Source organism: Salvelinus fontinalis, unplaced genomic scaffold, assembly GCF_029448725.1.
Source record: "Salvelinus fontinalis isolate EN_2023a unplaced genomic scaffold, ASM2944872v1 scaffold_0778, whole genome shotgun sequence".
Classification (NCBI taxonomy): Eukaryota; Metazoa; Chordata; class Actinopteri; order Salmoniformes; family Salmonidae; genus Salvelinus; species Salvelinus fontinalis.
The window spans coordinates 10001-37934 of NW_026600987.1; the positions used below are offsets into that span (position 1 = coordinate 10001).

A 27934-nucleotide genomic window follows, 5' to 3' on the forward strand; every position below is an offset into this window, starting at 1 on the left:
CATACTGTGTTAATACTCTAGATGATTGAGTGTTTCATACTGTGTTAATACTCTATGTGATTGAGTGTTTCATACTGTGTTAATACTCTCCTCTGGATTATTGAGTGTTTCATACTGTGTTAATACTCTAGGTGATTGAGTGTTTCATACTGTGTTAATACTCTAGGCGATTGAGTGTTTCATACTGTGTTAATACTCTAGGTGATTGAGTGTTTCATACTGTGTTAATACTCTAGGCGATTGAGTGTTTCATACTGTGTTAATACTCTCTAGATGATTGAGTGTTTCATACTGTGTTAATACTCTAGGTGATTGAGTGTTTCATACTGTGTTAATACTCTCCCCTGGATTATTGAGTGTTTCATACTGTGTTAATACTCTAGGCGATTGAGTGTTTCATACTGTGTTAATACTCTAGGTGATTGAGTGTTTCATACTGTGTTAATACTCTCCTCTAGATGATTGAGTGTTTCATACTGTGTTAATACTCTATGTGATTGAGTGTTTCATACTGTGTTAATACTCTAGATGATTGAGTGTTTCATACTGTGTTAATACTCTAGGTGATTGAGTGTTTCATACTGTGTTAATACTCTAGGTGATTGAGTGTTTCATACTGTGTTAATACTCTGGGTGATTGAGTGTTTCATACTGTGTTAATACTCTAGGCGATTGAGTGTTTCATACTCTGTTAATACTCTCCTCTAGATGATTGAGATGGAGTGTTTCATACTGTGTTAATACTCTAGGTGATTGAGTGTTTCATACTGTGTTAATACTCTAGGTCACAGGTGTCAAACTCATTCCACGGGGGGCCGAGTGTCTGCGGGTTTTCGCTCCTCCCTTATACTTGATTGATGAATTAACATCACTAATTAGTTAGGAACTCCCCACACCTGGTTGTCTAGGGCTTTATTGAAAGGAAAAACCAAAAACCTGCAGAAACTAGGCCCTCCGTGGAATGAGTTTGACACCCCTGCTCTAGGTGATTGAGTGTTTCATACTGTGTTAATCCTCTCCTCTAGGTGATGGAGTGTCTCATACTGTGTTAATCCTCTCCTCTAGGTGATTGAGTGTTTCATACTGTGTTAATCCTCTCCTCTAGGTGATGGAGTGTTTCATACTGTATTAATCCTCTCCTCTAGGTGATGGAGTGTTTCATACTGTGTTAATACTCTCCTCTAGATGATTGAGTGTTTCATACTGTGTTAATACTCTAGGCGATTGAGTGTTTCATACTGTGTTAATCATCTAGAGGAGAGTATTGAGTGTTTCATACTGTGTTAATACTGTAGGCGATTGAGTGTTTCATACTGTGTTAATACTCTAGGTGATTGAGTGTTTCATACTGTGTTAATACTCTAGGTGATTGAGTGTTTCATACTGTGTTAATACTCTAGGTGATTGAGTGTTTCATACTGTGTCTCTCCTCTAGATGATTGAGATGGAGTGTTTTAAGGAGATCAACGTTTATGAGGCCGACGGCCTGCTGTGTTCAGATCTGGATGTGAACAGACCCAACCCACCGCCAAAGAGAGGATTCTTCTACAGGCTGTTCAGACGAGAGGCAAGTGCTGCTAGCTCTCCTCCCCCCGCCGCCGCCGTGAGAGGTGGTGGGGGTTAAGGTACTTCCCTCTTCCTCCATCTTTCTTTTCTTCTTCTTTACCTCTGACTTTTCTCTCTGGTTGAAGACTCTCTCTGCTTGTGTTTCTTCTCTGGTTGAAGGCTCTCTCTCTCTGCTTGTGTTTCTTCTCTGGCTGAAGGCTCTCTCTCTCTCTGCTTGTGTTTCTTCTCTGGTTGAAGGCTCTCTCTCTCTGCTTGTGTTTCTTCTCTGGCTGAAGGCTCTCTCTCTCTGCTTGTGTTTCTTCTCTGGTTGAAGGCTCTCTCTCTCTGCTTGTGTTTCTTCTCTGGTTGAAGGCTCTCTCTCTCTGCTTGTGTTTCTTCTCTGGTTGAAGGCTCTCTCTCTCTCTGCTTGTGTTTCTTCTCTGGTTGAAGGCTCTCTCTCTCTGCTTGTGTTTCTTCTCTGGCTGAAGGCTCTCTCTCTCTCTCTGCTTGTGTTTCTTCTCTGGCTGAAGGCTCTCTCTCTCTCTGCTTGTGTTTCTTCTCTGGTTGAAGGCTCTCTCTCTCTGCTTGTGTTTCTTCTCTGGTTGAAGGCTCTCTCTCTCTGCTTGTGTTTCTTCTCTGGTTGAAGGCTCTCTCTCTCTGCTTGTGTTTCTTCTCTGGTTGAAGGCTCTCTCTCTGCTTGTGTTTCTTCTCTGGTTGAAGGCTCTCTCTCTCTCTCTGCTTGTGTTTCTTCTCTGGTTGAAGGCTCTCTCTCTCTCTGCTTGTGTTTCTTCTCTGGTTGAAGGATCTCTCTCTGCTTGTGTTTCTTCTCTGGTTGAAGGATCTCTCTCTGCTTGTGTTTCTTCTCTGGTTGAAGGCTCTTTCTCTCTGCTTGTGTTTCTTCTCTGGTTGAAGGCTCTCTCTCTCTCTGCTTGTGTTTCTTCTCTGGTTGAAGACTCTCTCTCTCTCTGCTTGTGTTTCTTCTCTGGTTGAAGGCTCTCTCTCTGCTTGTGTTTCTTCTCTGGTTGAAGGCTCTCTTTGTTTTGTTTTTTTGGTGTCATCTTCCCAGGTTAAAGAGTGTTGTTTTACCTCAGTCAGTTGGTAAAGCAGGAAGTCCAGTTGGTAAAAGCTGAGTGTTGAGGCTGTGTGACTACATCTCTGTATTGGGCCTTTTTAACTACATGTGTAGCCTAACTGACCCAGAATCAGTTCTTAATGGCAGCAGCAGGTAGCATAACGTTTAAGAGCGTTTGGGCAAGTAACCGAATGTTTGCTGGTTCGAATCCCTGAGCCGACTAGGTGAGAAATCAGCCGATGTGCCCTTGAGCAAGACACTTAACCCTAAATGCTCCTGTAAGTCTCTGTGATAAGAGCGTCCGCTAAATGACTTGAATGTAAATAATGTCTGAAAGATTATACAGCACGCCTATGGCTGATCTAGGGTCAGTTATTAATGGTCTCATAGAATGTAAATAATGTCTGAAAGATTATACAGCACGCCTATGGCTGATCTAGGGTCAGTTATTAATGGTCTCATAGAACCTGTTGAAAATATTCTGACTGATTCAGTCTGTTTTTAAAGGTAGTAAAAAGTTACGTTACAGCCTTATGCTAAAATTAAAAATTAAAAAAATGTAAAGTTAAAGAGCCCATTGATCCTATGTAACGGCTTATTTAACAACTTGTTCCCAGGTCTGTTTAAAGAGTGGCTACGAAGATGAAGAGCACGAGGAGCCTTCCCGACTTTAAACCACTCCTGCTCTCCTCCCCTCTCCCTCTTCTTCTCCTCTTTCCTTCTTCAAACGCCTCCCGGAGCGTAAAATGTTAGGAACCTCGATGAATGTTAAACCTGTATTTATGATATGTATTAAAAGTGTATTATAATAATTAAAGAAAAACATATGAGTTTAAAGATTTTGTACATTTGTACTTGAATTGTGTCCTAGATGTATATTTTCACTAAAGGTTGTATTGTATAAAAGCCATATTAAGTACCACTTGAATGCATAGATACATTTTGTCAACGTTTTTTTTTTTTGTTGTTTACGTTTTTTTGTTTATTTGTTTTTTTTGGAACGAAATGTATATTAAGGATCTTGTTTATTTTTTTATTTTTTAAGAAGCACAGGCCTCATCCCAAATGGCAGCCTATTGCCCTATATAGTCCACTACTTTTACCTATGGCCTATGGGTCCTGGTCAGAAGTAGGGCACTGTGTAGGGAAAAAGGGGTACTATTTGGGACTCAACCATTGGTATCAGTAGTCTTTTTATTAGTTTTCTCGATGGAGCCTTTGTTTGTATGTACAGTATGTCTACGTTTCCAATGGCGCCCTATTCCCTGCATAATATAGTGCACTATGTAGGGAATAGGTCTCTGGTCTAATGTAGTGCACTATATAGGGAATAGGGCTCTGGTCTAAAGTAGTACACTATATAGGGAATAGTGTTCTGGTGTAATGTAGTGCACTATATAGGGAATAGGGCTCTGGTCTAATGTAGTGCACTATATAGGGAATAGGGCTCTGGTCTAAAGTAGTACACTATATAGGGAATAGTGTTCTGGTGTAATGTAGTGCACTATATAGGGAATAGGGCTCTGGTCTAAAGTAGTACACTATATAGGGAATAGTGTTCTGGTGTAATGTAGTGCACTATATAGGGAATAGGGCTCTGGCCTAATGTAGTGCACTATATAGGGAATAGTGTTCTGGTGTAATGTAGTGCACTATATAGGGAATAGGGCTCTGGTCTAAAGTAGTACACTATATAGGGAATAGTGTTCTGGTGTAATGTAGTGCACTATATAGGGAATAGGGCTCTGGTCTAATGTAGTGCACTATATAGGGAATAGGGCTCTGGTCTAAAGTAGTACACTATATAGGGAATAGGGCTCTGGTCTAAAGTAGTACACTATGTAGGGAATAGGGTTCTGGTCTAAAGTAGTGCACTATATAGGGAATAGGGTTCTGTTTAGAATGTATCTTATGTCTGTCTTTTCTGGTCTGTTCTTTTGGCCAACGTCCAGTATTACCGTATCACATATTCCCTGTTCCAAATCAACCCCTAGCCCCATACACTCTACGCCCTAAACCCTAGCCCCTAGACTAAAACATCCCCCTAGTTCTTACACCCTAAGAAGCCCCCAGACCATAGCTAGACTCTATGCCAAGGTTCTCCAACTGGCGGCCCACGGGCTGAATTTGGCCCGCGGGTGATTTTATTTGGCCCCCCAATTTATATATATATTTTTTTAATTGTTGGACATAAGACTGTAAAAACACCAGCAAATCAGCTCCAAGTTATTAACATTTTGGAAATCTGTTCCAAGATATTCCCACGCATAATAGAGAGATACAGGTATGTGATCGTATGCAAATGTGGGCAAGGTTTTAAATAATTATGTTTTAGTCAAATATATCTGTTTGGGCTTCTCGCGGTCAATTTGCAGTCTACAAATAATGTTGTAATCACGTTCCGTCTGCATCTAGTTAATGACCCCTGACCTACGTACTGGGCCCATGTGAAGATCTGAGAGGATTTGAAAGCAGAACAGATGTTAATTCTGTCTGCATGTCTCATAGTCAAAATGACTTCCTTAAACTTAAAACTTCCCCAAGACTACGGAAAATGTAGTCACCCACTTCCAGAAAAGCACAGAGAAGCAGGTCAAGTGCTCTGGCAGAGGGGTGGGGAGAGAAAATGTAGTCACCCACTTCCAGAAAAGCACAGAGAAGCAGTTGACATGGAATGGTTAAATGCTCTGGCAGAGGGGTGGGAAGAGAGATGCCTTGATTTAACAGTGCAGTAGACCTTGTGTCCATGCCTTAAGCTCTGGTGGTGAGGAGGAGGATGGTGATGGTGGTGGTGGTGAGGAGGATGATTTACAAACCGAATATAAAAGTTATAAAATGTCACAGAACCGGACGTTTGTAACTCAGACTGGCTTGATTTTGAAGACAATAGTGCTTTCATATAATCAACAAAAACCATGTCAAATAGGTTAAATTAGACCAATTACTGGCACTGAGATGGTTATCCATGACAAATGACCTACAGTTTAATCATAATGATATCTTTGCCTAGTGACCAGAGCCCTATTCCCTATATAGTGAACTACTAGTGACCAGAGCCCTATTCCCTATATAGTGAACTACTAGTGACCAGAGCCCTATTCCCTATATAGTGAACTACTAGTGACCAGAGCCCTATTCCCTATATAGTGAACTACTAGTGACCAGAGCCCTATTCCCTATATAGTGAACTACTAGTGACCAGAGCCCTATTCCCTATATAGTGAACTACTAGTGACCAGAGCCCTATTCCCTATATAGTGAACTACTAGTGACCAGAGCCCTATTCCCTATATAGTGAACTACTAGTGACCAGAGCCCTATTCCCTATATAGTGAACTACTAGTGACCAGAGTCCTATTCCCTAAATAGTGAACTACTAGTGACCAGAGTCCTATTCCCTAAATAGTGAACTACTAGTGACCAGAGTCCTATTCCCTATATAGTGAACTACTAGTGACCCAGAGCCCTATTCCCTATTTTGTGCACTACTATAGACCAGGCCTCGTGTCAAAAGTAGTGCCAGGAGAGAGACTTCAATGAGGATTTGATCACGTCTCACTACACCATGGAGTCTCTTCCGTAGGAATGACTTGAGACGAGCGTTTTCGGCCATTTTGTTTAGTTTGTTTTTCTTTGTCATTCAGGCGACCATATTATTTACCAACCGTCCAACCAATGTAACCCCCTTCACTTATGTATTTTTTTAATGCTGTGAAAATGTTGAGATGGATCTTTTTTGTTGCTGTTTGCTGTACATTCTGTACTGTTTTCATGTCTTTTATAGAAACACCCAGCCTCCCAGAATGACCTTTCATTCTGTTTAACCATTGGAGGGGTGAATCTAAGAATCCTATGACAGTTGTTACCTTTGTCCTCTATTCCGGAATTCCCTGCCCTTTATGACGTCATTGATTTGAATCAATTAGAATGTTAGAACAGAATGTACTGTTGACATTCCTGAAAGGGTTCAGGGAATTCCATTCTACATTATTTTACACAAATGACTGCAGTTAATCATTGAATATCAAATGTATTTATAGTACACCACACAGTCTTCTGAAGAAGCCACTAGAACTCCTCTGTTAGAAAACAACGTTACGTTTCTCACATACATACACTTGTAGTGGCTCAGCTCTCATCAGCCTGCTATCTGACATGGGGAAAGAGAACTGTGAGTGTTCACAGAGATCTGGCTATTCCATGACATTCCATTCTAGAATTAGGAACATTATACAGTGCAGTACATAGCTAGCTCTTGGCTGTTGGCTTTTTCTAGATTTTTATATTTCTTTGCTTCCAGACGCATCACAAAGCTCACCTCACAGTGTAGAAACACTCTTTGCCTCAAAAACCATGTAAATGATGTACTTCAAAACGTGTAAGCTCTTTGATATCTCATTAGGCGCAGGCACGCACCCAGGCACAGACACACACACACACACACACACACACACACACACACACACACACACACACACACACACACACACACACACACACACACACACTTGGACTAGGGGGAAAGGTTTGGCATCCATACCTGTACAGCAGTAAGAGATTTCATTTTGCGGCACTAAGGTGTGGAAACGGTCTGCTTCTCAAATGGCACCCTATTCCCTACTGTATGTAGTGCACTACAAAAGAAGTGTACTACATAGGGCATAGTGTTTCATTTTGGATACATCCGATAACTATAGGAAGTGTCTTTGAGAATAATGCAAATTACATCAAATCAGACTGGAAATGGTTTTGATTTCAAAAAAGTTTTTCAACTGAAATAACTGGCATAAACCTTGACCTGCAGTGTGTGGATGGCCAAGAGTTGTTCCTGACCATGTGACCTGGCCCGGGAAAACCTCTGAGCCCAAGTTAAAGCCTCTCTGTGGCCGGGGGATTCAATCCGTTCGCTCTTTGTCCTCAATGCGCGTTTTTTTAAAGTCAATGTTCACGGTAGATGCTGCATATGTTTATCTCAGTCAGAAATGACCTTTTCTAAAAGCATCGTCCCAATCCTCCATAGACTATAGGACGGAGGTTCAGTCCCATCTTCTAACTAGGGTCCCGTTTTGGTCCCTGGTTACATCAGGATGGAAGAACTCCAGGCCCCACAGTATGTGCCAACCAGTCATCCTCAGTCAGTTTTCTTTTTACTTCTGAATGGCTGGCCCCACGTTAGGCTGACAAGGAACCTAATACAGCTCATCAACAAAAATTACATTTTTTAACAGTTTTGAATGTCTGCACAAAGTGCATTTTAATATATATATATATATAAAATAATTATTACTCAAGCATGTTATTGGTTTGTTGCAGGTTCCTTGTCTGTAATTGAAATGACCTTTCAGTGCCAACATATGACACATATTTACAGGGGACAACAACAAATTTGTTATCACAAGGTGTGACCAGGACAAATTATACTTGTCTTTTTTTGGGGGGGGGATACGTCCCAAATTGACAACATAATCCCTATATAGTGGTCTACTCACGACCAGGGCCCATAAGGCTCTGTTCTAAAGTAGTGCACTATATAGGGAATGAAAACGGGTGTCATTTGGGACGGAGACCTTTTTAATTATCTTTTTTTCTTCTTTTTTGTTTTTGTAGTTGTACAGTCATGTTGTTCAACCACTGCAGTTCATGTAATTGTTGTACAAGTTGTATCACTGGGTGTTACTGTATCATATCTTCTGACATTTGTAATTATTCTGAGAATACACTGCCGTTTGGATAAAAAAAAACTACCCACGAGTCCCCGGACTGGTTTTTGGTTTTGACATTTGAGTCATTTGACAGAGGCTTTTATCCAGAGGGACTTAGTTATGGTGCTTTCATCTGAAGATAGCTAGGTGAGACACATTATTATATCACAGTAATGCATTGTAGTCATGAAGCACCTTTTCATTATACAAATATACACTGACAGTAAAGCAGGATAAAGGAGGTGTCCCAGATAGAACCCAACAGTAAAGGAGGATAAAGGAGGTGTCCCAGATAGAACCCAACAGTAAAGGAGGATAAAGGAGGTGTCCCAGATAGAACCCAACAGTAAAGCAGGATAAAGGTGTCCCAAATGGAACCCAATAGTAAAGCAGGATAAAGGAGGTGTCCCAAATGGAACCCAATAGTAAAGCAGGATAAAGGAGGTGTCCCAAATGGAACCCAATAGTAAAGCAGGATAAAGGTGTCCCAAATGGAACCCAACAGTAAAGCAGGATAAAGGAGGTGTCCCAAATGGAACCCAACAGTAAAGCAGGATAAAGGTGTCCCAAATGGAACCCAACAGTAAAGCAGGATAAAGGTGTCCCAAATGGAACCCAACATTAAAGCAGGATAAAGGTGTCCCAAATGGAACCCAACAGTAAAGCAGGATAAAGGAGGTGTCCCAATGGAACCCAACAGTAAAGCAGGATAAAGGAGGTGTCCCAATGGAACCCAATAGTAAAGCAGGATAAAGGTGTCCCAAATGGAACCCAATAGTAAAGCAGGATAAAGGAGGTGTCCCAAATGGAACCCAATAGTAAAGCAGGATAAATGAGGTGTCCCAGATTGAACCCAACAGTAAAGCAGGATAAAGGAGGTGTCCCAGATAGAACCCAACAGTAAAGCAGGATAAAGGAGGTGTCCCAAATGGAACCCAATAGTAAAGCAGGATAAAGGAGGTGTCCCAAATGGAACCCAACTGTAAAGCAGGATAAAGGTGTCCCAAATGGAACCCAATAGTAAAGCAGGATAAAGGAGGTGTCCCAAATGGAACCCAACAGTAAAGCAGGATAAAGGTGTCCCAATGGAACCCAATAGTAAAGCAGGATAAAGGTGTCCCAAATGGAACCCAACAGTAAAGCAGGATAAAGGTGTCCCAAATGGAACCCAATAGTAAAGCAGGATAAATGAGGTGTCCCAGATTGAACCCAACAGTAAAGCAGGATAAAGGAGGTGTCCCAGATAGAACCCAACAGTAAAGCAGGATAAAGGAGGTGTCCCAAATGGAACCCAACTGTAAAGCAGGATAAAGGTGTCCCAAATGGAACCCAATAGTAAAGCAGGATAAAGGAGGTGTCCCAAATGGAACCCAACAGTAAAGCAGGATAAAGGTGTCCCAATGGAACCCAATAGTAAAGCAGGATAAAGGTGTCCCAAATGGAACCCAACAGTAAAGCAGGATAAAGGTGTCCCAAATGGAACCCAACATTAAAGCAGGATAAAGGTGTCCCAAATGGAACCCAATAGTAAAGCAGGATAAAGGTGTCCCAATGGAACCCAATAGTAAAGCAGGATAAAGGTGTCCCAAATGGAATCCAATAGTAAAGCAGGATAAAGGAGGTGTCCCAAATGGAACCCAATAGTAAAGCAGGATAAAGGAGGTGTCCCAAATGGAACCCAATAGTAAAGCAGGATAAAGGTGTCCCAAATGGAACCCAACAGTAAAGCAGGATAAAGGAGGTGTCCCAAATGGAACCCAACAGTAAAGCAGGATAAAGGTGTCCCAAATGGAACCCAACAGTAAAGCAGGATAAAGGTGTCCCAAATGGAACCCAACATTAAAGCAGGATAAAGGTGTCCCAAATGGAACCCAACAGTAAAGCAGGATAAAGGAGGTGTCCCAATGGAACCCAACAGTAAAGCAGGATAAAGGAGGTGTCCCAATGGAACCCAATAGTAAAGCAGGATAAAGGAGGTGTCCCAATGGAACCCAATAGTAAAGCAGGATAAAGGTGTCCCAAATGGAACCCAATAGTAAAGCAGGATAAAGGAGGTGTCCCAAATGGAACCCAATAGTAAAGCAGGATAAATGAGGTGTCCCAGATTGAACCCAACAGTAAAGCAGGATAAAGGAGGTGTCCCAGATAGAACCCAACAGTAAAGCAGGATAAAGGAGGTGTCCCAAATGGAACCCAATAGTAAAGCAGGATAAAGGAGGTGTCCCAAATGGAACCCAACTGTAAAGCAGGATAAAGGTGTCCCAAATGGAACCCAATAGTAAAGCAGGATAAAGGAGGTGTCCCAAATGGAACCCAACAGTAAAGCAGGATAAAGGTGTCCCAAATGGAACCCAACAGTAAAGCAGGATAAAGGTGTCCCAAATGGAACCCAACATTAAAGCAGGATAAAGGTGTCCCAAATGGAACCCAATAGTAAAGCAGGATAAAGGTGTCCCAATGGAACCCAATAGTAAAGCAGGATAAAGGTGTCCCAAATGGAATCCAATAGTAAAGCAGGATAAAGGAGGTGTCCCAAATGGAACCCAATAGTAAAGCAGGATAAAGGAGGTGTCCCAAATGGAACCCAACAGTAAAGCAGGATAAAGGAGGTGTCCCAGGTAGAACCCAACAGTAAAGCAGGATAAAGGTGTCCCAAATGGAACCCAATAGTAAAGCAGGATAAAGGAGGTGTCCCAGGTAGAACCCAATAGTAAAGCAGGATAAAGGAGGTGTCCCAGATAGAACCCAACAGTAAAGCAGGATAAAGGAGGTGTCCCAAATGGAACCCAACAGTAAAGCAGGATAAAGGTGTCCCAAATGGAACCCAATAGTAAAGCAGGATAAAGGAGGTGTCCCAAATGGAACCCAACAGTAAAGCAGGATAAAGGTGTCCCAAATGGAACCCAACAGTAAAGCAGGATAAAGGAGGTGTCCCAAATGGAACCCAACAGTAAAGCAGGATAAAGGTGTCCCAAATGGAACCCAATAGTAAAGCAGGATAAAGGTGTCCCAAATGGAACCCAACAGTAAAGCAGGATAAAGGTGTCCCAAATGGAACCCAACAGTAAAGCAGGATAAAGGTGTCCCAATGGAACCCAATAGTAAAGCAGGATAAACGTATCCCAAATGGAACCCAACAGTAAAGCAGGATAAAGGTGTCCCAAATGGAACCCAATAGTAAAGCAGGATAAAGGAGGTGTCCCAAATGGAACCCAATAGTAAAGCAGGATAAACGTGTCCCAAATGGAACCCAATAGTAAAGCAGGATAAAGGTGTCCCAAATGGAACCCAACATTAAAGCAGGATAAAGGTGTCCCAAATGGAACCCAATAGTAAAGCAGGATAAAGGAGGTGTCCCAAATGGAACCCAACAGTAAAGCAGGATAAAGGAGGTGTCCCAGGTAGAACCCAACAGTAAAGCAGGATAAAGGTGTCCCAAATGGAACCCAATAGTAAAGCAGGATAAAGGAGGTGTCCCAGGTAGAACCCAATAGTAAAGCAGGATAAAGGAGGTGTCCCAGATAGAACCCAACAGTAAAGCAGGATAAAGGAGGTGTCCCAAATGGAACCCAACAGTAAAGCAGGATAAAGGTGTCCCAAATGGAACCCAATAGTAAAGCAGGATAAAGGAGGTGTCCCAAATGGAACCCAACAGTAAAGCAGGATAAAGGTGTCCCAAATGGAACCCAACAGTAAAGCAGGATAAAGGAGGTGTCCCAAATGGAACCCAACAGTAAAGCAGGATAAAGGTGTCCCAAATGGAACCCAATAGTAAAGCAGGATAAAGGTGTCCCAAATGGAACCCAACAGTAAAGCAGGATAAAGGTGTCCCAAATGGAACCCAACAGTAAAGCAGGATAAAGGTGTCCCAATGGAACCCAATAGTAAAGCAGGATAAACGTGTCCCAAATGGAACCCAACAGTAAAGCAGGATAAAGGTGTCCCAAATGGAACCCAATAGTAAAGCAGGATAAAGGAGGTGTCCCAAATGGAACCCAATAGTAAAGCAGGATAAACGTGTCCCAAATGGAACCCAATAGTAAAGCAGGATAAAGGTGTCCCAAATGGAACCCAACATTAAAGCAGGATAAAGGTGTCCCAAATGGAACCCAACATTAAAGCAGGATAAAGGTGTCCCAAATGGAACCCAATAGTAAAGTAGGATAAAGGTGTCCCAATGGAACCCAATAGTAAAGCAGGATAAAGGTGTCCCAAATGGAACCCAATAGTAAAGCAGGATAAAGGTGTCCCAAATGGAACCCAACATTAAAGCAGGATAAAGGTGTCCCAAATGGAACCCAATAGTAAAGGAGGATAAAGGTGTCCCAAATAGAACCCAACAGTAAAGCAGGATAAAGGTGTCCCAAATGGAACCCAACAGTAAAGCAGGATAAAGGAGGTGTCCCAGATAGAACCCAACAGTAAAGCAGGATAAAGGAGGTGTCCCAGATAGAACCCAACAGTAAAGCAGGATAAATGAGGTGTCCCAGATAGAACCCAACAGTAAAGCAGGATAAATGAGGTGTCCCAGATAGAACCCAACAGTAAAGCAGGATAAAGGAAGTGTCCCAAATGGAACCCAACAGTAAAGCAGGATAAAGGAGGTGTCCCAGATAGAACCCAACAGTAAAGCAGGATAAATGAGGTGTCCCAGATAGAACCTAACAGTAAAGCAGGATAAAGGAGGTGTCCCAAATGGAACCCAACAGTAAAGCAGGATAAAGGAGGTGTCCCAAATGGAACCCAACAGTAAAGCAGGATAAAGGAGGTGTCCCAAAAGGAACCCAATAGTAAATGAGATGTCCCAAATGGAACCCAACAGTAAAGCAGGATAAAGGTGTCCCAAATAGAACCCAACAGTAAAGCAGGATAAAGGTGTCCCAAATGGAACCCAACAGTAAAGCAGGATAAAGGTGTCCCAAATGGAACCCAACAGTAAAGCAGGATAAAGGTGTCCCAAATGGAACCCAATAGTAAAGCAGGATAAAGGTGTCCCAATGGAACCCAACAGTAAAGCAGGATAAAGGAGGTGTCCCAGATAGAACCCAATAGTAAAGCAGGATAAAGGAGGTGTCCCAAATGGAACCCAATAGTAAAGCAGGATAAAGGAGGTGTCCCAGATAGAACCCAATAGTAAAGAAGGATAAATGTGGTCCCAGATAGAACCCAACAGTAAAGCAGGATAAAGGAGGTGTCCCAGATAGAACCCAACAGTAAAGCAGGATAAAGGAGGTGTTCCAAATGGAACCCAATAGTAAAGCAGGATAAAGGAGGTGTCCTAAAAGGAACCCAATAGTAAAGCAGGATAAAGGTGTCCCAGATAGAACCCAACAGTAAAGCAGGATAAAGGAGGTGTCCCAGATAGAACCCAATAGTAGAGCAGGATAAAGGAGGTGTCCCAGATAGAACCCAATAGTAAAGCAGGATAAAGGAGGTGTCCCAAAAGGAACCCAATAGTAAAGCAGGATAAAGGTGGTGTCCCAGATAGAACCCAATAGTAAAGCAGGATAAAGGAGGTGTCCCAAAAGGAACCCAATAGTAAAGCAGGATAAAGGTGGTGTCCCAGATAGAACCCAATAGTAAAGAAGGATAAAGCCTTAACCCCTCCATACTGTAGTGTACTACTTTTGACCAGAACGCTACAGATCCTAGTCAAAAGTGGTGCACTACACAGGGAATAGACTGCCATTTGGGACAGAATGAAAGCACACCTACAGGTGTAGCCTACATGTCAGATAGGGATTGAGTGTTGTCGTTTCCTACAGGTACTACATTTCTGGTGTGATATAGTCATCTGGAAGAAACTTAATTTAATTTTGATCGGTACGTTTTTCTTTTCTACCTGTTCTATTGAAATGTTGATATGACACAAATAAGTTTGCGTGCTGAAATACACGGCATGTGACTGCAGGCTAGTGTTTTCCTAATATGTTCAATACGCACTACCTCATCCACATCTCCCCAGAGCAGACACACGCCCGAATCACATGATGATTCTGCCAAGAACGCTCACTTGGAAGGAAACTGACGTTTTTCCCCCGACTAAACAGTCGGGATTACCGTTAAGGGAATAGAATGTAAACGGTGCAGTTGATATACCGTTCTGATATCACCGATTACCGCCTCGTCGTGCAGGATTTCAGCACTCGTGACGCTCAACAACAAAAAGCCGTTCCCCATCCACCCAATCACGGCTGACAACGGTCCTAGCCTCGTCCTTATTGGTGCCCGCTCTTCCTCTGATTGGCTACCGATGTAGCGTTGACCCAACCCTACCCAACTGTCACAGAGCTCCCACTTCCTTGTGATTCTGTCGGGGTGCATCGAAGATGGGTTTGAGTATGGATGGTAGCTACATCAACCAACGTCCTATTCATTTACTGAGACTATTGTAAAGAAATAAAGCTTTTTTTTTTGCGTCGAAAAGTGAAGGTGGAGAGGCGGCAGTAGTAGTCGCGAATAGTGTTCACACGCTCGTCGTACTACGGACAGCTCGCTTCCCCGTGCGTTTTTTTTTTATTGCCCCCAGGTTGATTCCGATAGCTAGCTAACTGATACTAACGACAATTTTGTAAATATTAGCCAGCTAAGCTAACCACTGCTGGTAAAATGGCCACCATGGATAAATTGATGAAGGCCTTTGAATCTCTCAAGTCATTCCAACAACAACAGGGACCGCCAACGGCCGAGGAGATGGCTCAAAAACAGTAAGTCATGTTTGTATATGGTCATTGTGTTGAGACATTGCTAGCGACGAGTTAAGCGCAAATAAACGGCAGTTGGCTGGCTAGCTAGCTAGCGAAGCTGTTCGCATGTTATTGCGAGTTAGCGATGCTAACCTTATAGCAAGCTAGCTGTCAACGTCGCACCTCCAGTCCAGGCTACCTGTCATAACACACACAAACAACAACACACAGACACAGTTTGCACCCCACGTCTATTTGATAGTTAACGTCAGCTGTCGCTTGTAAACAAGTGCTAAGATGGACTAAATACTACGATATCCTTTCACTAAACTAAAGTCTTGGAAAAAATATCAATCAGTTTATTTTCTCTTCTCATACAGTGCAGTTGACAGTTTTTTGTTTTCCCCACAATCATTCGTTGCTGGTTGTCTAATACACATAGAATTAGCCTTTACATGTAGAATTGATTTCAATACATTTCTTTTATCAAATAAATATAATTACATTTCTATTTGTCACATGCTTGGTAAACAACAGGTGTAGACTAACAGTGAAATGCTTACTGACAGGCCCTTCCCAACAATGCAGAGAGTAAAAAATAAAAAATAACACAAGGAATACAGTGCCTTGGGAAAGTATTCACACCCCTTGACTTTTTCCACATTTGTTGTGTTACCAAGTGGGTTGAAAATGTATTCAATTATATTTTTGACAACAATCTACACAAAGTATTCTAATGTCAAAGTGGAAGAGGATTTGAACATTTTCTGTGAAAAATAAATGAAAAACCCCCTGAGATGTTAGAATCAACTTTGGCAGCCATTACAGCTGTGAGTCTTTCTGGGTAAGTCTCTAAGAGTGTAATATGTGCACATTTATTGTTAAAAAATGTATTCAAGCTTTGTCAAGTTGGTTGTTGATCATTGCTAGACAGCCATTTTCAAGTCTTGCCATAGATTTTCAAGCTGATTTTAGGTCAACTTTAACTAGGCCACTCAGGAACATTCAATGTCTTCTTGGTAAGTGTAACAGTATAACGTTAGACCGTTCCCTCGCCCCAACAAGAACCAGGGACCCTCTGCACACATCAACAACAGTCACCCACGAAGCGTCGTTACCCATCGCTCCACAAAGGCCGCGGTCCTTGCAGAGCAAGGGGCAACACTACTTCTAGGTTTCAGAGCAAGTGACGTAACTGATTGAAACGCTATTAGCGCGTACCCGCTAACTAGCTAGCCATTTCACATCCGTTACATAAGCAACTCCAGTGTATATATGGCCTATTAGGTTATTGTCCTGCTGAAGGCCAACTGAACCAGGTTTTCCTCTAGGATTTTTGCCTGTGCTTAGCTCTATTCCATTTATTTTTATCCTAAAAAAAAAACCTAGTCGTTGCCAATGACATGCATACCCATAACATGATGCAGCCATCACCATGCTTGAAAATATGACGAGTGGTACTCAGTGATGTGTTGTTGGATTTGCCCCAAACATAATGCTTTGTATTCAGGACATACATGTCATTACTGTGCCACATTTCTTGCAGTTTTACTGTAGTGCCTTATTGCAAACAGGATGCTTGTTTTGGGATATTTTTATTCTGTACAAGCTTCATTCTTTTCCCTCTGTCATTTAGGTTAGTATTGTGGAGTAACTACAATGTTGTTGATCCATCCTCAGTTTTCTCCTATCACAGCCATTAAGCTCTGTAACTATTTTACAGTCCCCATTGGCCTCATGGTGAAATCCCTGAGCGGTTTCCTTCCTCTCCGGCAACTGAGTTAGGTATCTTTGTTGTGACTGGGTGTATTGATACACCATCCAAAGTGTAATGAATAACTTCACAATGTTCAAAGGGATATTTTTACCCATCTACCAATAGGTGCCCTTCTTTTTGAATATCCCTCTGAGCACTGGAAAACCTCCCTGGTCTTTGTGGTTGAATCTGTGTTTGAAATTCACTGCTCGACTGAGGGACCTTACAGATCATTGTATGTGTGGGGGTACAGAGATGAGGTAGTCATTCAAAAATCATGTTAAACACTATTATTGCACCCAGAGTCCATGTGACTTATTATGTGACTCGTTAAGCACATTTTTACTCCTGAACTTGTTTATGCTCCTTGTCATAACAAAGGGGTGGGAATGCTTATTGACTCAAGACATTTTAGCTTTTAATTTTAATTAATTTGTAAAAATGTCAAAAAACATAATTCCACTTTGACATGATGGATTATTTTGTGTAGGCCAGTGACACAGAAATGAATTCAGGCTGTAACAACAAAACGTGGAGAAAGTCAAGGGGTGTGAATACTTCCAGAAAGCACCTGTACACATATATAGGTAGAGCTAAAGTGACTAGGCAACAGGATAGATAATAATCAGTAGCAGCAGTGTGTGTGACGAGTCAATGCAGATAGTCCGGGTAGCTGTTAGTTAACAATTTAATGAACCATTTAACAGTCTAACTGTAGGTTGTACAGGCATGTACAGTTACCTTGTCATCAGTCTTACCTTTAGCAATAGACTGGCATCACACACACACTCCCCATTGTTGTTCCACTCCCGTTAGGCAAGGTAATGCTACCGGTCTGTCTTCTTTTCTTGCATGTGCTGTTAATTAACCCTTTGTTACCTTGTTTCTCTCTCTCTGTCTGTCTCTCTCTCTCTCTGTCTCTGTCTGCCTCTCTCTGTCTCTCTCTGTCTGTCTCTCTCTGTCTCTCTCTCTCTCTCTGTCTCTTTCTCTCATTCTCTCTGACTCTCTCTGTCTCTGTCTGTCTCTCTCTGTCTCTCTCTCTGTCTGTCTCTCTGTCTCTCTCTCTGTCTTTGTCTGTCTGTCTCTCTCTCTCTCTTTGTCTCTGTCTGTCTCTCTCTCTGTCTCTGTTTCTGTCTGTCTCTCTCTGTCTCTCTGTCTGTCTGTCTCACTCACTCACTCACTCACTCACTCACTCACTCACTCACTCACTCACTCACTCACTCACTCACCCACTCACTCACTCACTCACTCACTCACTCACTCACTCACTCACTCACTCACTCACTCACTCACTCACTCACTATTGCTCTCTGTCTCCTTCTCTCTCTCTCCTTCTCTCTCTGTAGGAAGAAAGAGCTGGCCACCACCAAAAAGGACAGAGTGGCCCACTGCCTGACCATATGTGAGAACATCGTTGCTCAGTCTCTGAGGTAAGCCTGCCTGCCACTGATCTGGGATCAGCTCTACCCATAGGCACGTCATTCATAAAACTGACCCTAGATTACTGTTTACAAGTCATTTGAATATATTACATGTACACACACACAGACAGACAGACAGACAGCCAGACCCACCCACCCAGTTGGATGTTCCAGATTAGCTCCACTGTTATTGGTAATCAGATGTGGTATTCCTGGTTAGAGGATGTTGCCTCCTCACTGCCTGGTCGACGCAGGAGAACAACAGAAGCTCATTCAGAGTCATCAACACTTCCACATGGTCTAAACCATTCCGTTTTGAGACGGGGGTGAACAGTTGTGCTAGATATTCATTGGCAAACATTGTCCCGCCCCTAACTGATAGTGGGGTGATAGATGGCCAGTTTCTCTCATGGCTCAGCTCTAGATACATATAGAATGGTGATAGATGGCCAGTTTCTCTCATGGCTCAGCTCTAGATACATATAGAATGGTGATAGATGTTTCTCTCATGGCTCAGCTCTAGATACATATAGAATGGTGATAGATGGCCAGTTTCTCTCATGGCTCAGCTCTAGATACACATAGAATGGTGATAGATGACCAGTTTCTCTCATGGCTCAGCTCTAGATACATATAGAATGGTGATAGATGTTTCTCTCATGGCTCAGCTCTAGATACATATAGAATGGTGATTGATGGCCAGTTTCTCTCATGGCTCAGCTCTAGATACATATAGAATGGTGATAGATGACCAGTTTCTCTCATGGCTCAGCTCTAGATACATATAGAATGGTGATAGATGGCCAGTTTCTCTCATGGCTCAGCTCTAGATACATATAGAATGGTGATAGATGGCCAGTTTCTCTCATGGCTCAGCTCTAGATACATATAGAATGGTGATAGATGTTTCTCTCATGGCTCAGCTCTAGATACATATAGAATGGTGATAGATGTTTCTCTCATGGCTCAGCTCTAGATACATATAGAATGGTGATAGATGTTTCTCTCATGGCTCAGCTCTAGATACATATAGAATGGTGATAGATGTTTCTCTCATGGCTCAGCTCTAGATACATATAGAATGGTGATAGATTTTTCTCTCATGGCTCAGCTCTAGATACATATAGAATGGTGATAGATGTTTCTCTCATGGCTCAGCTCTAGATACATATAGAATGGTGATAGATGGCCAGTTTCTCTCATGGCTCAGCTCTAGATACATATAGAATGGTGATAGATGGCCAGTTTCTCTCATGGCTCAGCTCTAGATACATATAGAATGGTGATAGATGGCCAGTTTCTCTCATGGCTCAGCTCTAGATACATATAGAATGGTGATAGATGGCCAGTTTCTCTCATGGCTCAGCTCTAGATACATATAGAATGGTGATAGATGTTTCTCTCATGGCTCAGCTCTAGATACATATAGAATGGTGATAGATGTTTCTCTCATGGCTCAGCTCTAGATACATATAGAATGGTGATAGATGTTTCTCTCATGGCTCAGCTCTAGATACATATAGAATGGTGATAGATGTTTCTCTCATGGCTCAGCTCTAGATACATATAGAATGGTGATAGATGTTTCTCTCATGGCTCAGCTCTAGATACATATAGAATGGTGATAGATGTTTCTCTCATGGCTCAGCTCTAGATACATATAGAATGGTGATAGATGTTTCTCTCATGGCTCAGCTCTAGATACATATAGAATGGTGATAGATGTTTCTCTCATGGCTCAGCTCTAGATACATATAGAATGGTGATAGATGTTTCTCTCATGGCTCAGCTCTAGATACATATAGAATGGTGATAGATGGCCAGTTTCTCTCATGGCTCAGCTCTAGATACATATAGAATGGTGATAGATGTTTCTCTCATGGCTCAGCTCTAGATACATATAGAATGGTGATAGATGTTTCTCTCATGGCTCAGCTCTAGATACATATAGAATGGTGATAGATGTTTCTCTCATGGCTCAGCTCTAGATACATATAGAATGGTGATAGATGTTTCTCTCATGGCTCAGCTCTAGATACATATAGAATGGTGATAGATGTTTCTCTCATGGCTCAGCTCTAGATGCATATAGAATGGTGATAGATGTTTCTCTCATGGCTCAGCTCTAGATACATATAGAATGGTGATAGATGTTTCTCTCATGGCTCAGCTCTAGATACATATAGAATGGTGATAGATGTTTCTCTCATGGCTCAGCTCTAGATACATATAGAATGGTGATAGATGTTTCTCTCATGGCTCAGCTCTAGATACATATAGAATGGTGATAGATGTTTCTCTCATGGCTCAGCTCTAGATACATATAGAATGGTGATAGATGTTTCTCTCATGGCTCAGCTCTAGATACATATAGAATGGTGATAGATGTTTCTCTCATGGCTCAGCTCTAGATACATATAGAATGGTGATAGATGTTTCTCTCATGGCTCAGCTCTAGATACATATAGAATGGTGATAGATGTTTCTCTCATGGCTCAGCTCTAGATACATATAGAATGGTGATAGATGTTTCTCTCATGGCTCAGCTCTAGATACATATAGAATGGTGATAGATGGCCAGTTTCTCTCATGGCTCAGCTCTAGATACATATAGAATGGTGATAGATGTTTCTCTCATGGCTCAGCTCTAGATACATATAGAATGGTGATAGATGGCCAGTTTCTCTCATGGCTCAGCTCTAGATACATATAGAATGGTGATAGATGTTTCTCTCATGGCTCAGCTCTAGATACATATAGAATGGTGATAGATGTTTCTCTCATGGCTCAGCTCTAGATACATATAGAATGGTGATAGATGTTTCTCTCATGGCTCAGCTCTAGATACATATAGAATGGTGATAGATGTTTCTCTCATGGCTCAGCTCTAGATACATATAGAATGGTGATAGATGTTTCTCTCATGGCTCAGCTCTAGATACATATAGAATGGTGATAGATGTTTCTCTCATGGCTCAGCTCTAGATACATATAGAATGGTGATAGATGTTTCTCTTATGGCTCATATAGAAGGGCCTTTTTAAAGAGATGCTCATCCCTGTACAGGACTGTATGTCTGACTGACTACTGGTTCAGTTCCCGCTCAGAGGTCTCTGTTGGCTCTGTTTCTGAAACCACATCTATCATATTGGCTGTAGACTTATAGACCAGTATAGTCAGTGGTTTCTATCTCGGCACAGAGGCACCTTTTTAGCAGAGTCGTCAACAACCTGCTCTTCTGGTTGTCAGGGATACGGCTATTTTCAACCTAGCTTCCAGTTCCGCTTGAAAACCGGATGTGAGAACTATGGGCTTAGACGTTCCTCTCACGCCTGCTACGTCAGGTTAGTCCAGAGGTCATGACCTAGAGACATTACGCAACAAAGAGTGTGTGGGGGGGGGGGGGGGGGGGGGGATTCAGAACTAGGGGGGGTAGGAAACGAGGCGTGTGAGGGGGGTTAGAACGAATTGTCTGGGGGGGGGGGGGGGGGGGGGGGGGGGGGGTCAGAACGAGGTGTGTGAGGGGGTGTATCAGAACGAGGTGTGTGAGGGGGTGTATCAGAATGAGGTGTGTGAGGGGGGGGGTATCAGAATGAGGTGTGTGAGGGGGGGGGTATCAGAATGAGGTGTGTGAGGGGGGGTATCAGAATGAGGTGTGTGAGGGGGGGTATCAGAATGAGGTGTGTGAGGGGGGGGTATCAGAATGAGGTGTGTGAGGGGGGGGTATCAGAATGAGGTGTGTGAGGGGGGGGTATCAGAATGAGGTGTGTGAGGGGGGGTATCAGAATGAGGTGTGTGAGGGGGGGGGTATCAGAATGAGGTGTGTGAGGGGGGGGGTATCAGAATGAGGCGTGTGAGGGGGGTTAGAACGAATTGTCTGGGGGGGGGGGGGGGGGGGGGGGGGGGGGGTCAGAACGAGGTGTGTGAGGGGGTGTATCAGAACGAGGTGTGTGAGGGGGTGTATCAGAATGAGGTGTGTGAGGGGGGGGGTATCAGAATGAGGTGTGTGAGGGGGGGGTATCAGAATGAGGTGTGTGAGGGGGGGTATCAGAATGAGGTGTGTGAGGGGGGGTATCAGAATGAGGTGTGTGAGGGGGGGGTATCAGAATGAGGTGTGTGAGGGGGGGGTATCAGAATGAGGTGTGTGAGGGGGGGGTATCAGAATGAGGTGTGTGAGGGGGGGTATCAGAATGAGGTGTGTGAGGGGGGGGGTATCAGAATGAGGTGTGTGAGGGGGGGGTATCAGAATGAGGTGTGTGAGGGGGGGTATCAGAATGAGGTGTGTGAGGGGGGGTATCAGAATGAGGTGTGTGAGGGGGGGTATCAGAATGAGGTGTGTGAGGGGAGTATCAGAATGAGGTGTGTGAGGGGGGGGTATCAGAATGAGGTGTGTGGGGGGGGGGTATCAGAATGAGGTGTGTGATGACAGTTCCTCTCTTGTCTCTATGGCTGTGGGATTAGAACGTCTCCGGAGTTCCAGAAGCTTCTGGGCATCGCCATGGAGATGTTCTTGCTGTGTAGCGACGACAGAGAGTCAGACGTCAGGATGGTGGCAGACGAGTGCCTGAACAAAATCATCAAGGTGAGTGAGGACCCCATCTTCTGCTCTCCTCAGACCTATATGGTATGGCTCTCGTTCTCTCTATCTAGTTCTGTCTAGTTCTCTCTCGTTCTCTCTATCTAGTTCTCTGTCTAGTTCTCTTTATCTAGTTCTCTATCTAGTTCTCTCTCGTTCTCTCTATCTAGTTCTCTATCTAGTTCTCTGTCTAGTTCTCTCTGTCTAGTTCTCTCTAGTTCTCTCTATCTAGTTCTCTCTCGTTCTCTCTATCTAGTTCTCTCTCGTTCTCTCTATCTAGTTCTCTCTCGTTCTCTCTATCTAGTTCTCTCTCTCTCTCCTCCTCTCCCTATATCTCTCTCTTCCTGTATCTCATGGTATTTCTCAGCTCTTTCTGAAGACTCTTCCAGAGGTTCCCACTGAAACCCAAAGGCTGTGTTATATTGTTGTATTGTGTTGTAAACGTAGCAGGTTATAGTGAACTGTAATCAGTGTTTGTCTCTCTGTCTCCCTCTTGTCAGGCGTTGATGGACTCCAACCTGCCTCGACTGCAGCTGGAGCTCTACAAAGAGATTAAAAAGGTGCCGGTCGGTTTGTAGATCAAGCTGTTGTTGTTATGGAGTCCTGCTCACTGATCCTCAATGGATTGATGTGGTAACTGATGATGATGATGATGATGAAGAGCAAGACGAATATTATGACAAATGTTCATTGTGATTGACTGTGGTGATTTTGGTTACGATGATGATGAGGGGGAATATCAGGACGGTAATGTTTATGTTGTTGATGATGATGATGATGAAGGTGTGTGTATATCTCTCTGGTAGAACGGTGCCTCTCGGAGCCTGAGGGCTGCTCTCTGGAGGTTCGCTGAGCTAGCACACCTCGTCAGACCACAGAAATGCAGGTAGGACACACACGCACGCGCACGCGCACACACACACACACACACACACACACACAGACACCTGAGTAGGCGCAGTATTGCTGCACTTCATACTTTAAATGTATTTATAGAATGTGATGTATGGATTTATACACTATGGTCTAAACTGCACTTTTGTCTGAAGTTGTCCCCTGACGTGCTATCACTTTGCCTGCTCCAGGCCAACTATTATGAGGTGGTGGGTCCTGTGGGGTAATACTATGAGGTGGTGGGTCCTGTGGGCTAATACTATGAGGTGGTGGGTCCTGTGGGCTAATACTATGAGGTGTTGGGTCCTGTGGGGTAATACTATGAGGTGTTGGGTCCTGTGGGGTAATACTATGAGGTGTTGGGTCCTGTGGGGTAATACTATGAGGTGTTGGGTCCTGTGGGCTAATACTATGAGGTGTTGGGTCCTGTGGGGTAATACTATGAGGTGTTGGGTCCTGTGGGGTAATACTATGAGGTGTTGGGTCCTGTGGGGTAGTACTATGAGGTGTTGGGTCCTGTGGGGTAGTACTATGAGGTGTTGGGTCCTGTGGGGTAATACTATGAGGTGGTGGATCCTGTGGGGTAATACTATGAGGTGGTGGGTCCTGTGGGGTAATACTATGAGGTGGTGGGTCCTGTGGGGTAGTACTATGAGGTGTTGGGTCCTGTGGGGTAATACTATGAGGTGTTGGGTCCTGTGGGGTAATACTATGAGGTGGTGGGTCCTGTGGGGTAATACTATGAGGTGGTGGGTCCTGTGGGGTAATACTGTGAGGTGGTGGGTCCTGTGGGGTAATACTATGAGGTGGTGGGTCCTGTGGGGTAATACTATGAGGTGTTGGGTCCTGTGGGGTAATACTATGAGGTGTTGGGTCCTGTGGGGTAGTACTATGAGGTGGTGGGTCCTGTGGGGTAATACTATGAGGTGTTGGGTCCTGTGGGGTAATACTATGTGGTGTTGGGTCCTGTGGGGTATTACTATGAGGTGTTGGGTCCTGTGGGGTAATACTATGAGGTGAACCGGGTGGCGCAGTGGTCTAGGGCACTGCATCGCAGTGCTAGCTGCGCCACCAGAGTCTCTGGGTTCGCGCCCAGGCTCTGTTGCATTTTATTATTAAATGTAATAAAATGTATGCACTCTACTGTAAGTCGCTCTGGATAAGAGCGTCTGCTAAATGACTAAAATGTAAATGTAAACTGCCTCAGGATCTGTTATGTACCCAGTCTTCTGCTGACCGGATTGGTCTCTGACCTCTACTCTCCCTCCTCCCTCCAGACCCTACCTGGTGAACCTCCTCCCCTGTCTCACCAGAATCACTAAGAGACAGGAGGAGACTGTTCAGGAGACCCTGGCTGCTGCCGTTCCTAAGATCATGTCTGCTCTGGGACACTTCGCTAACGACGGAGAGGTCAAGGTACACACTCACACACACACACACACACCACACCACACCACACACACACACACACACACACACACACACACACACACACACACACACACACACACACACACACACACACACACACACACACACACACACACACACACACACACACTCCTGTGTGTAGAACTCAAAGACCCCCAGAACAACCTCCATTAAAATGTTCTATTAAAAGCCTTGAGTTACAGAGAATAATGGAAGTGTTGATGTCCCCTGTCTTCTTTCTGTATCTGTTGTAGAATGAAGCTATAAGGCCAGAGGGGGTGTGGTATATGGCCAATATACCACGGCTAAGGGCTGTTCTTGCGGAGTGCCTGGATACAGCCCTTAGCCGGGGTATATTGGCCATATACCACAACCCCCCCGAGGTGCCTTACTGCTGTTATAAACTGGTTACCAACGTAATTAGAGCAGTAAAAATACATGTTTTGTCATACGGTCTAATATACCACGGCTGTCAGCCAATCAGCGTTCAGGGCTCGAACCACCCAGTTTATAATCGTCTTTATAGCCATTGTGTGACGGTATCTGACGGTATCTGACGTTGTCTGACGGTGTCTGACGGTGTCTGACGTTGTCTGACGTTGTCTGACGGTGTCTGACGTTGTCTGACGGTGTCTGACGTTGTCTGACGGTATCTGACGTTGTCTGACGGTGTCTGACGGTGTCTGACGGTGTCTGACGGTGTCTGACGGTGTCTGACGGTGTCTGACGGTGTCTGACGGTATCTGACGGTGTCTGACGTTGTCTGACGGTGTCTGACGTTGTCTGACGTTGTCTGACGTTGTCTGACGTTGTCTGACGTTGTCTGACGTTGTCTGACGGTACCTGACGGTACCTGACGGTACCTGACGGTGTCTGACGGTGTCTGACGGTGTCTGACGGTGTCTGACGTTGTCTGACGGTGTCTGACGGTATCTGACGGTACCTGACGTTGTCTGACGGTACCTGACGTTGTCTGACGGTACCTGACGTTGTCTGACGGTGTCTGACGGTGCCTGACGGTGTCTGATCTGATATGTGCAGGTGTTGTTGAAGTCGTTTGTGGCCAACCTGAAGTCCGCTTCTCCTACGATCCGCCGGACGGCCGCCTCCTCAGCGGCTAATATGTGTCAACACTCTAGACGGTCCTCCTACTTCTACACCTGGCTGCTCAACGTCCTGCTGGGTCAGTACCAAACACAACCACTCCTTAGCACAGGGGATCATCCATTACACCTGGCTGCTCAACGTCCTGCTGGGTCAGTACCAAGCACCACCACCCCTTAGCACAGGGATCATCCATTACATTTAGCCGTGGGACCGTTTTTCCTTGAGCGGATAGTAGTGTGGGGAAGCGGGGGGGTAAAACATACTTATAAATAATTTGTACCCTGCAGGGATCCCAAATAGATGTAGCGTTTGTGCTATGACCTCATATGTCTCTCTCTTTGTGCGTGGGGATACTTGGGAACAGATTTCCTGGTGTTTTTTTTACAGTCTTTAATGTCCAAATATAATATATAAAGACTTGTTCAGAAAACTTGGGGGTCTAATAGTCTGTTGAGGAACCCTGCAGCTGGAGGGGATATGAAGACCTGTCCACCCAGCCAATCAGAAGGCAACAGGAAGAGATTAACCATCATGTTTCTGTCCATCCAATCCCTTCAGATGTGTTGTAGTGTTTATGGTGCAGGGGCTTGATTTGGAATTCAAAAGAGGTCTCTCTCTCTCAGCCTCTCTGTTTGTAGTTATGTCTGTCTCTCTCTCCAGGTCTGTTGGTTCCTGTAGATGAGGTGAACATCTCTCTCTCTCCAGGTCTGTTAGTCTCTGTAGATGAGGTCAACATCTCTCTCTCTCTCTCTCTCCAGGGCTGTTGGTCTCTGTAGATGAGGTCAACATCTCTCTCTCTCTCCAGGTCTGTTGGTTCCTGTAGATGAGGAACATCTCTCTCTCTCTCTCTCCAGGTCTGTTGGTTCCTGTAGACGAGGAACATCCTAACCACCTGGTTCTGGGGGTGTTGTTAACCCTTCGCTACCTGATGCCTCAACTACAGCAACAGGACAGGACCACCAGTCTGAAAGGAAGCTTCGGAGTCATGAGGAAGGAGGCAGACTTACAGCCCACGCCCGAACAGCTACTGCAAGTCAGTCTGTCACAATTTCGACCAAATAAAGATATAAATAGCCACTAACCAAGAAACAACTTCATCAGATGACAGTCTGATAACATATTTATTGTATAGCATATGTTTTGTTAGAAAAATGTGCATATATCAGGTATAAATCATAGTTTACCATTGCAGCCACCATCACAACTCTCACCAAAGCAACTAGAATAACTACAGAGACCATCATGTATTGCCAAAATACTCATCATAAAACATTTCTGAAAAATACACAGCGTACAGCAAATGAAAGACAAAGATCTTGTGAATCCAGCCAATATTTCAGATTTTTTACGTGTTTTACAGTGAAAACACAATATAGCATTATATTAGCTTACTACAATAGCCAACCACACAGCAGCATTGATTCATGCACGTTAGCGATAGCGAATAAACCAGCAAAAGACATTACATTTTTCACTAACCTTCTCAAAACTTCATCAGAAGACAGTCCTATAACATCATATTACACAATACATATAGAGTTTGTTCGAAAATGTGCATATTTAGCGGCACAAATCGTGGTTATACAATGAGAATAGTAGCCAGGCTGCCAACAATATGTCGGGAGAAATCTTGGGAGAGGCATCTAGTCTAATCAGTAACTAATCCTAAACTTGACTAAAAAATACAGGTTGGACAGCAAATGAAAGATACATTAGTTCTTAATGCAATCGCTGTGTTAGATTT

The 27934-nt window shown here is 43.7% G+C and overlaps 2 protein-coding genes across 6 annotated transcripts in view; both read left to right on the forward strand.

Annotated features, from left to right (window-relative positions):
• The window catches only part of LOC129847331 (G protein-coupled receptor kinase 5-like), a gene marked incomplete at its 5' end in the record, with an annotated part of 17695 nt that extends 9327 nt beyond the window's left edge, over positions 1–8368 (forward strand). Inside the window, 2 exons of the mRNA XM_055915090.1 lie at positions 1436–1625; positions 3235–8368. Of these exons, the coding sequence (XP_055771065.1) occupies positions 1436–1624 (189 nt within the window). The remainder of the gene's footprint in view (positions 1–1435; positions 1626–3234) is intronic.
• Positions 8369–14591: 6223 nt separating this feature from the next.
• Positions 14592–27934, forward strand: part of LOC129847330 (huntingtin-like) — a 66134-nt gene continuing 52791 nt past the window's right edge. For 2 of the 5 annotated variants that reach the window (XM_055915084.1, XM_055915087.1), the window contains exons 1-8: positions 14592–15026; positions 18108–18190; positions 22631–22764; positions 23259–23318; positions 23565–23644; positions 24930–25068; positions 26125–26266; positions 27045–27223. In XM_055915084.1, coding sequence (XP_055771059.1) covers positions 14929–15026; positions 18108–18190; positions 22631–22764; positions 23259–23318; positions 23565–23644; positions 24930–25068; positions 26125–26266; positions 27045–27223 — 915 coding nt within the window. In that variant the 5' untranslated portion in view covers positions 14592–14928. Of the gene's footprint in view, positions 15027–18107; positions 18192–22630; positions 22765–23258; positions 23319–23564; positions 23645–24929; positions 25069–26124; positions 26267–26317; positions 26340–27044; positions 27224–27934 lie in introns of those variants that run through there. The other 3 variants (XM_055915085.1, XM_055915088.1, XM_055915089.1) reach the window with 2 other exon arrangements.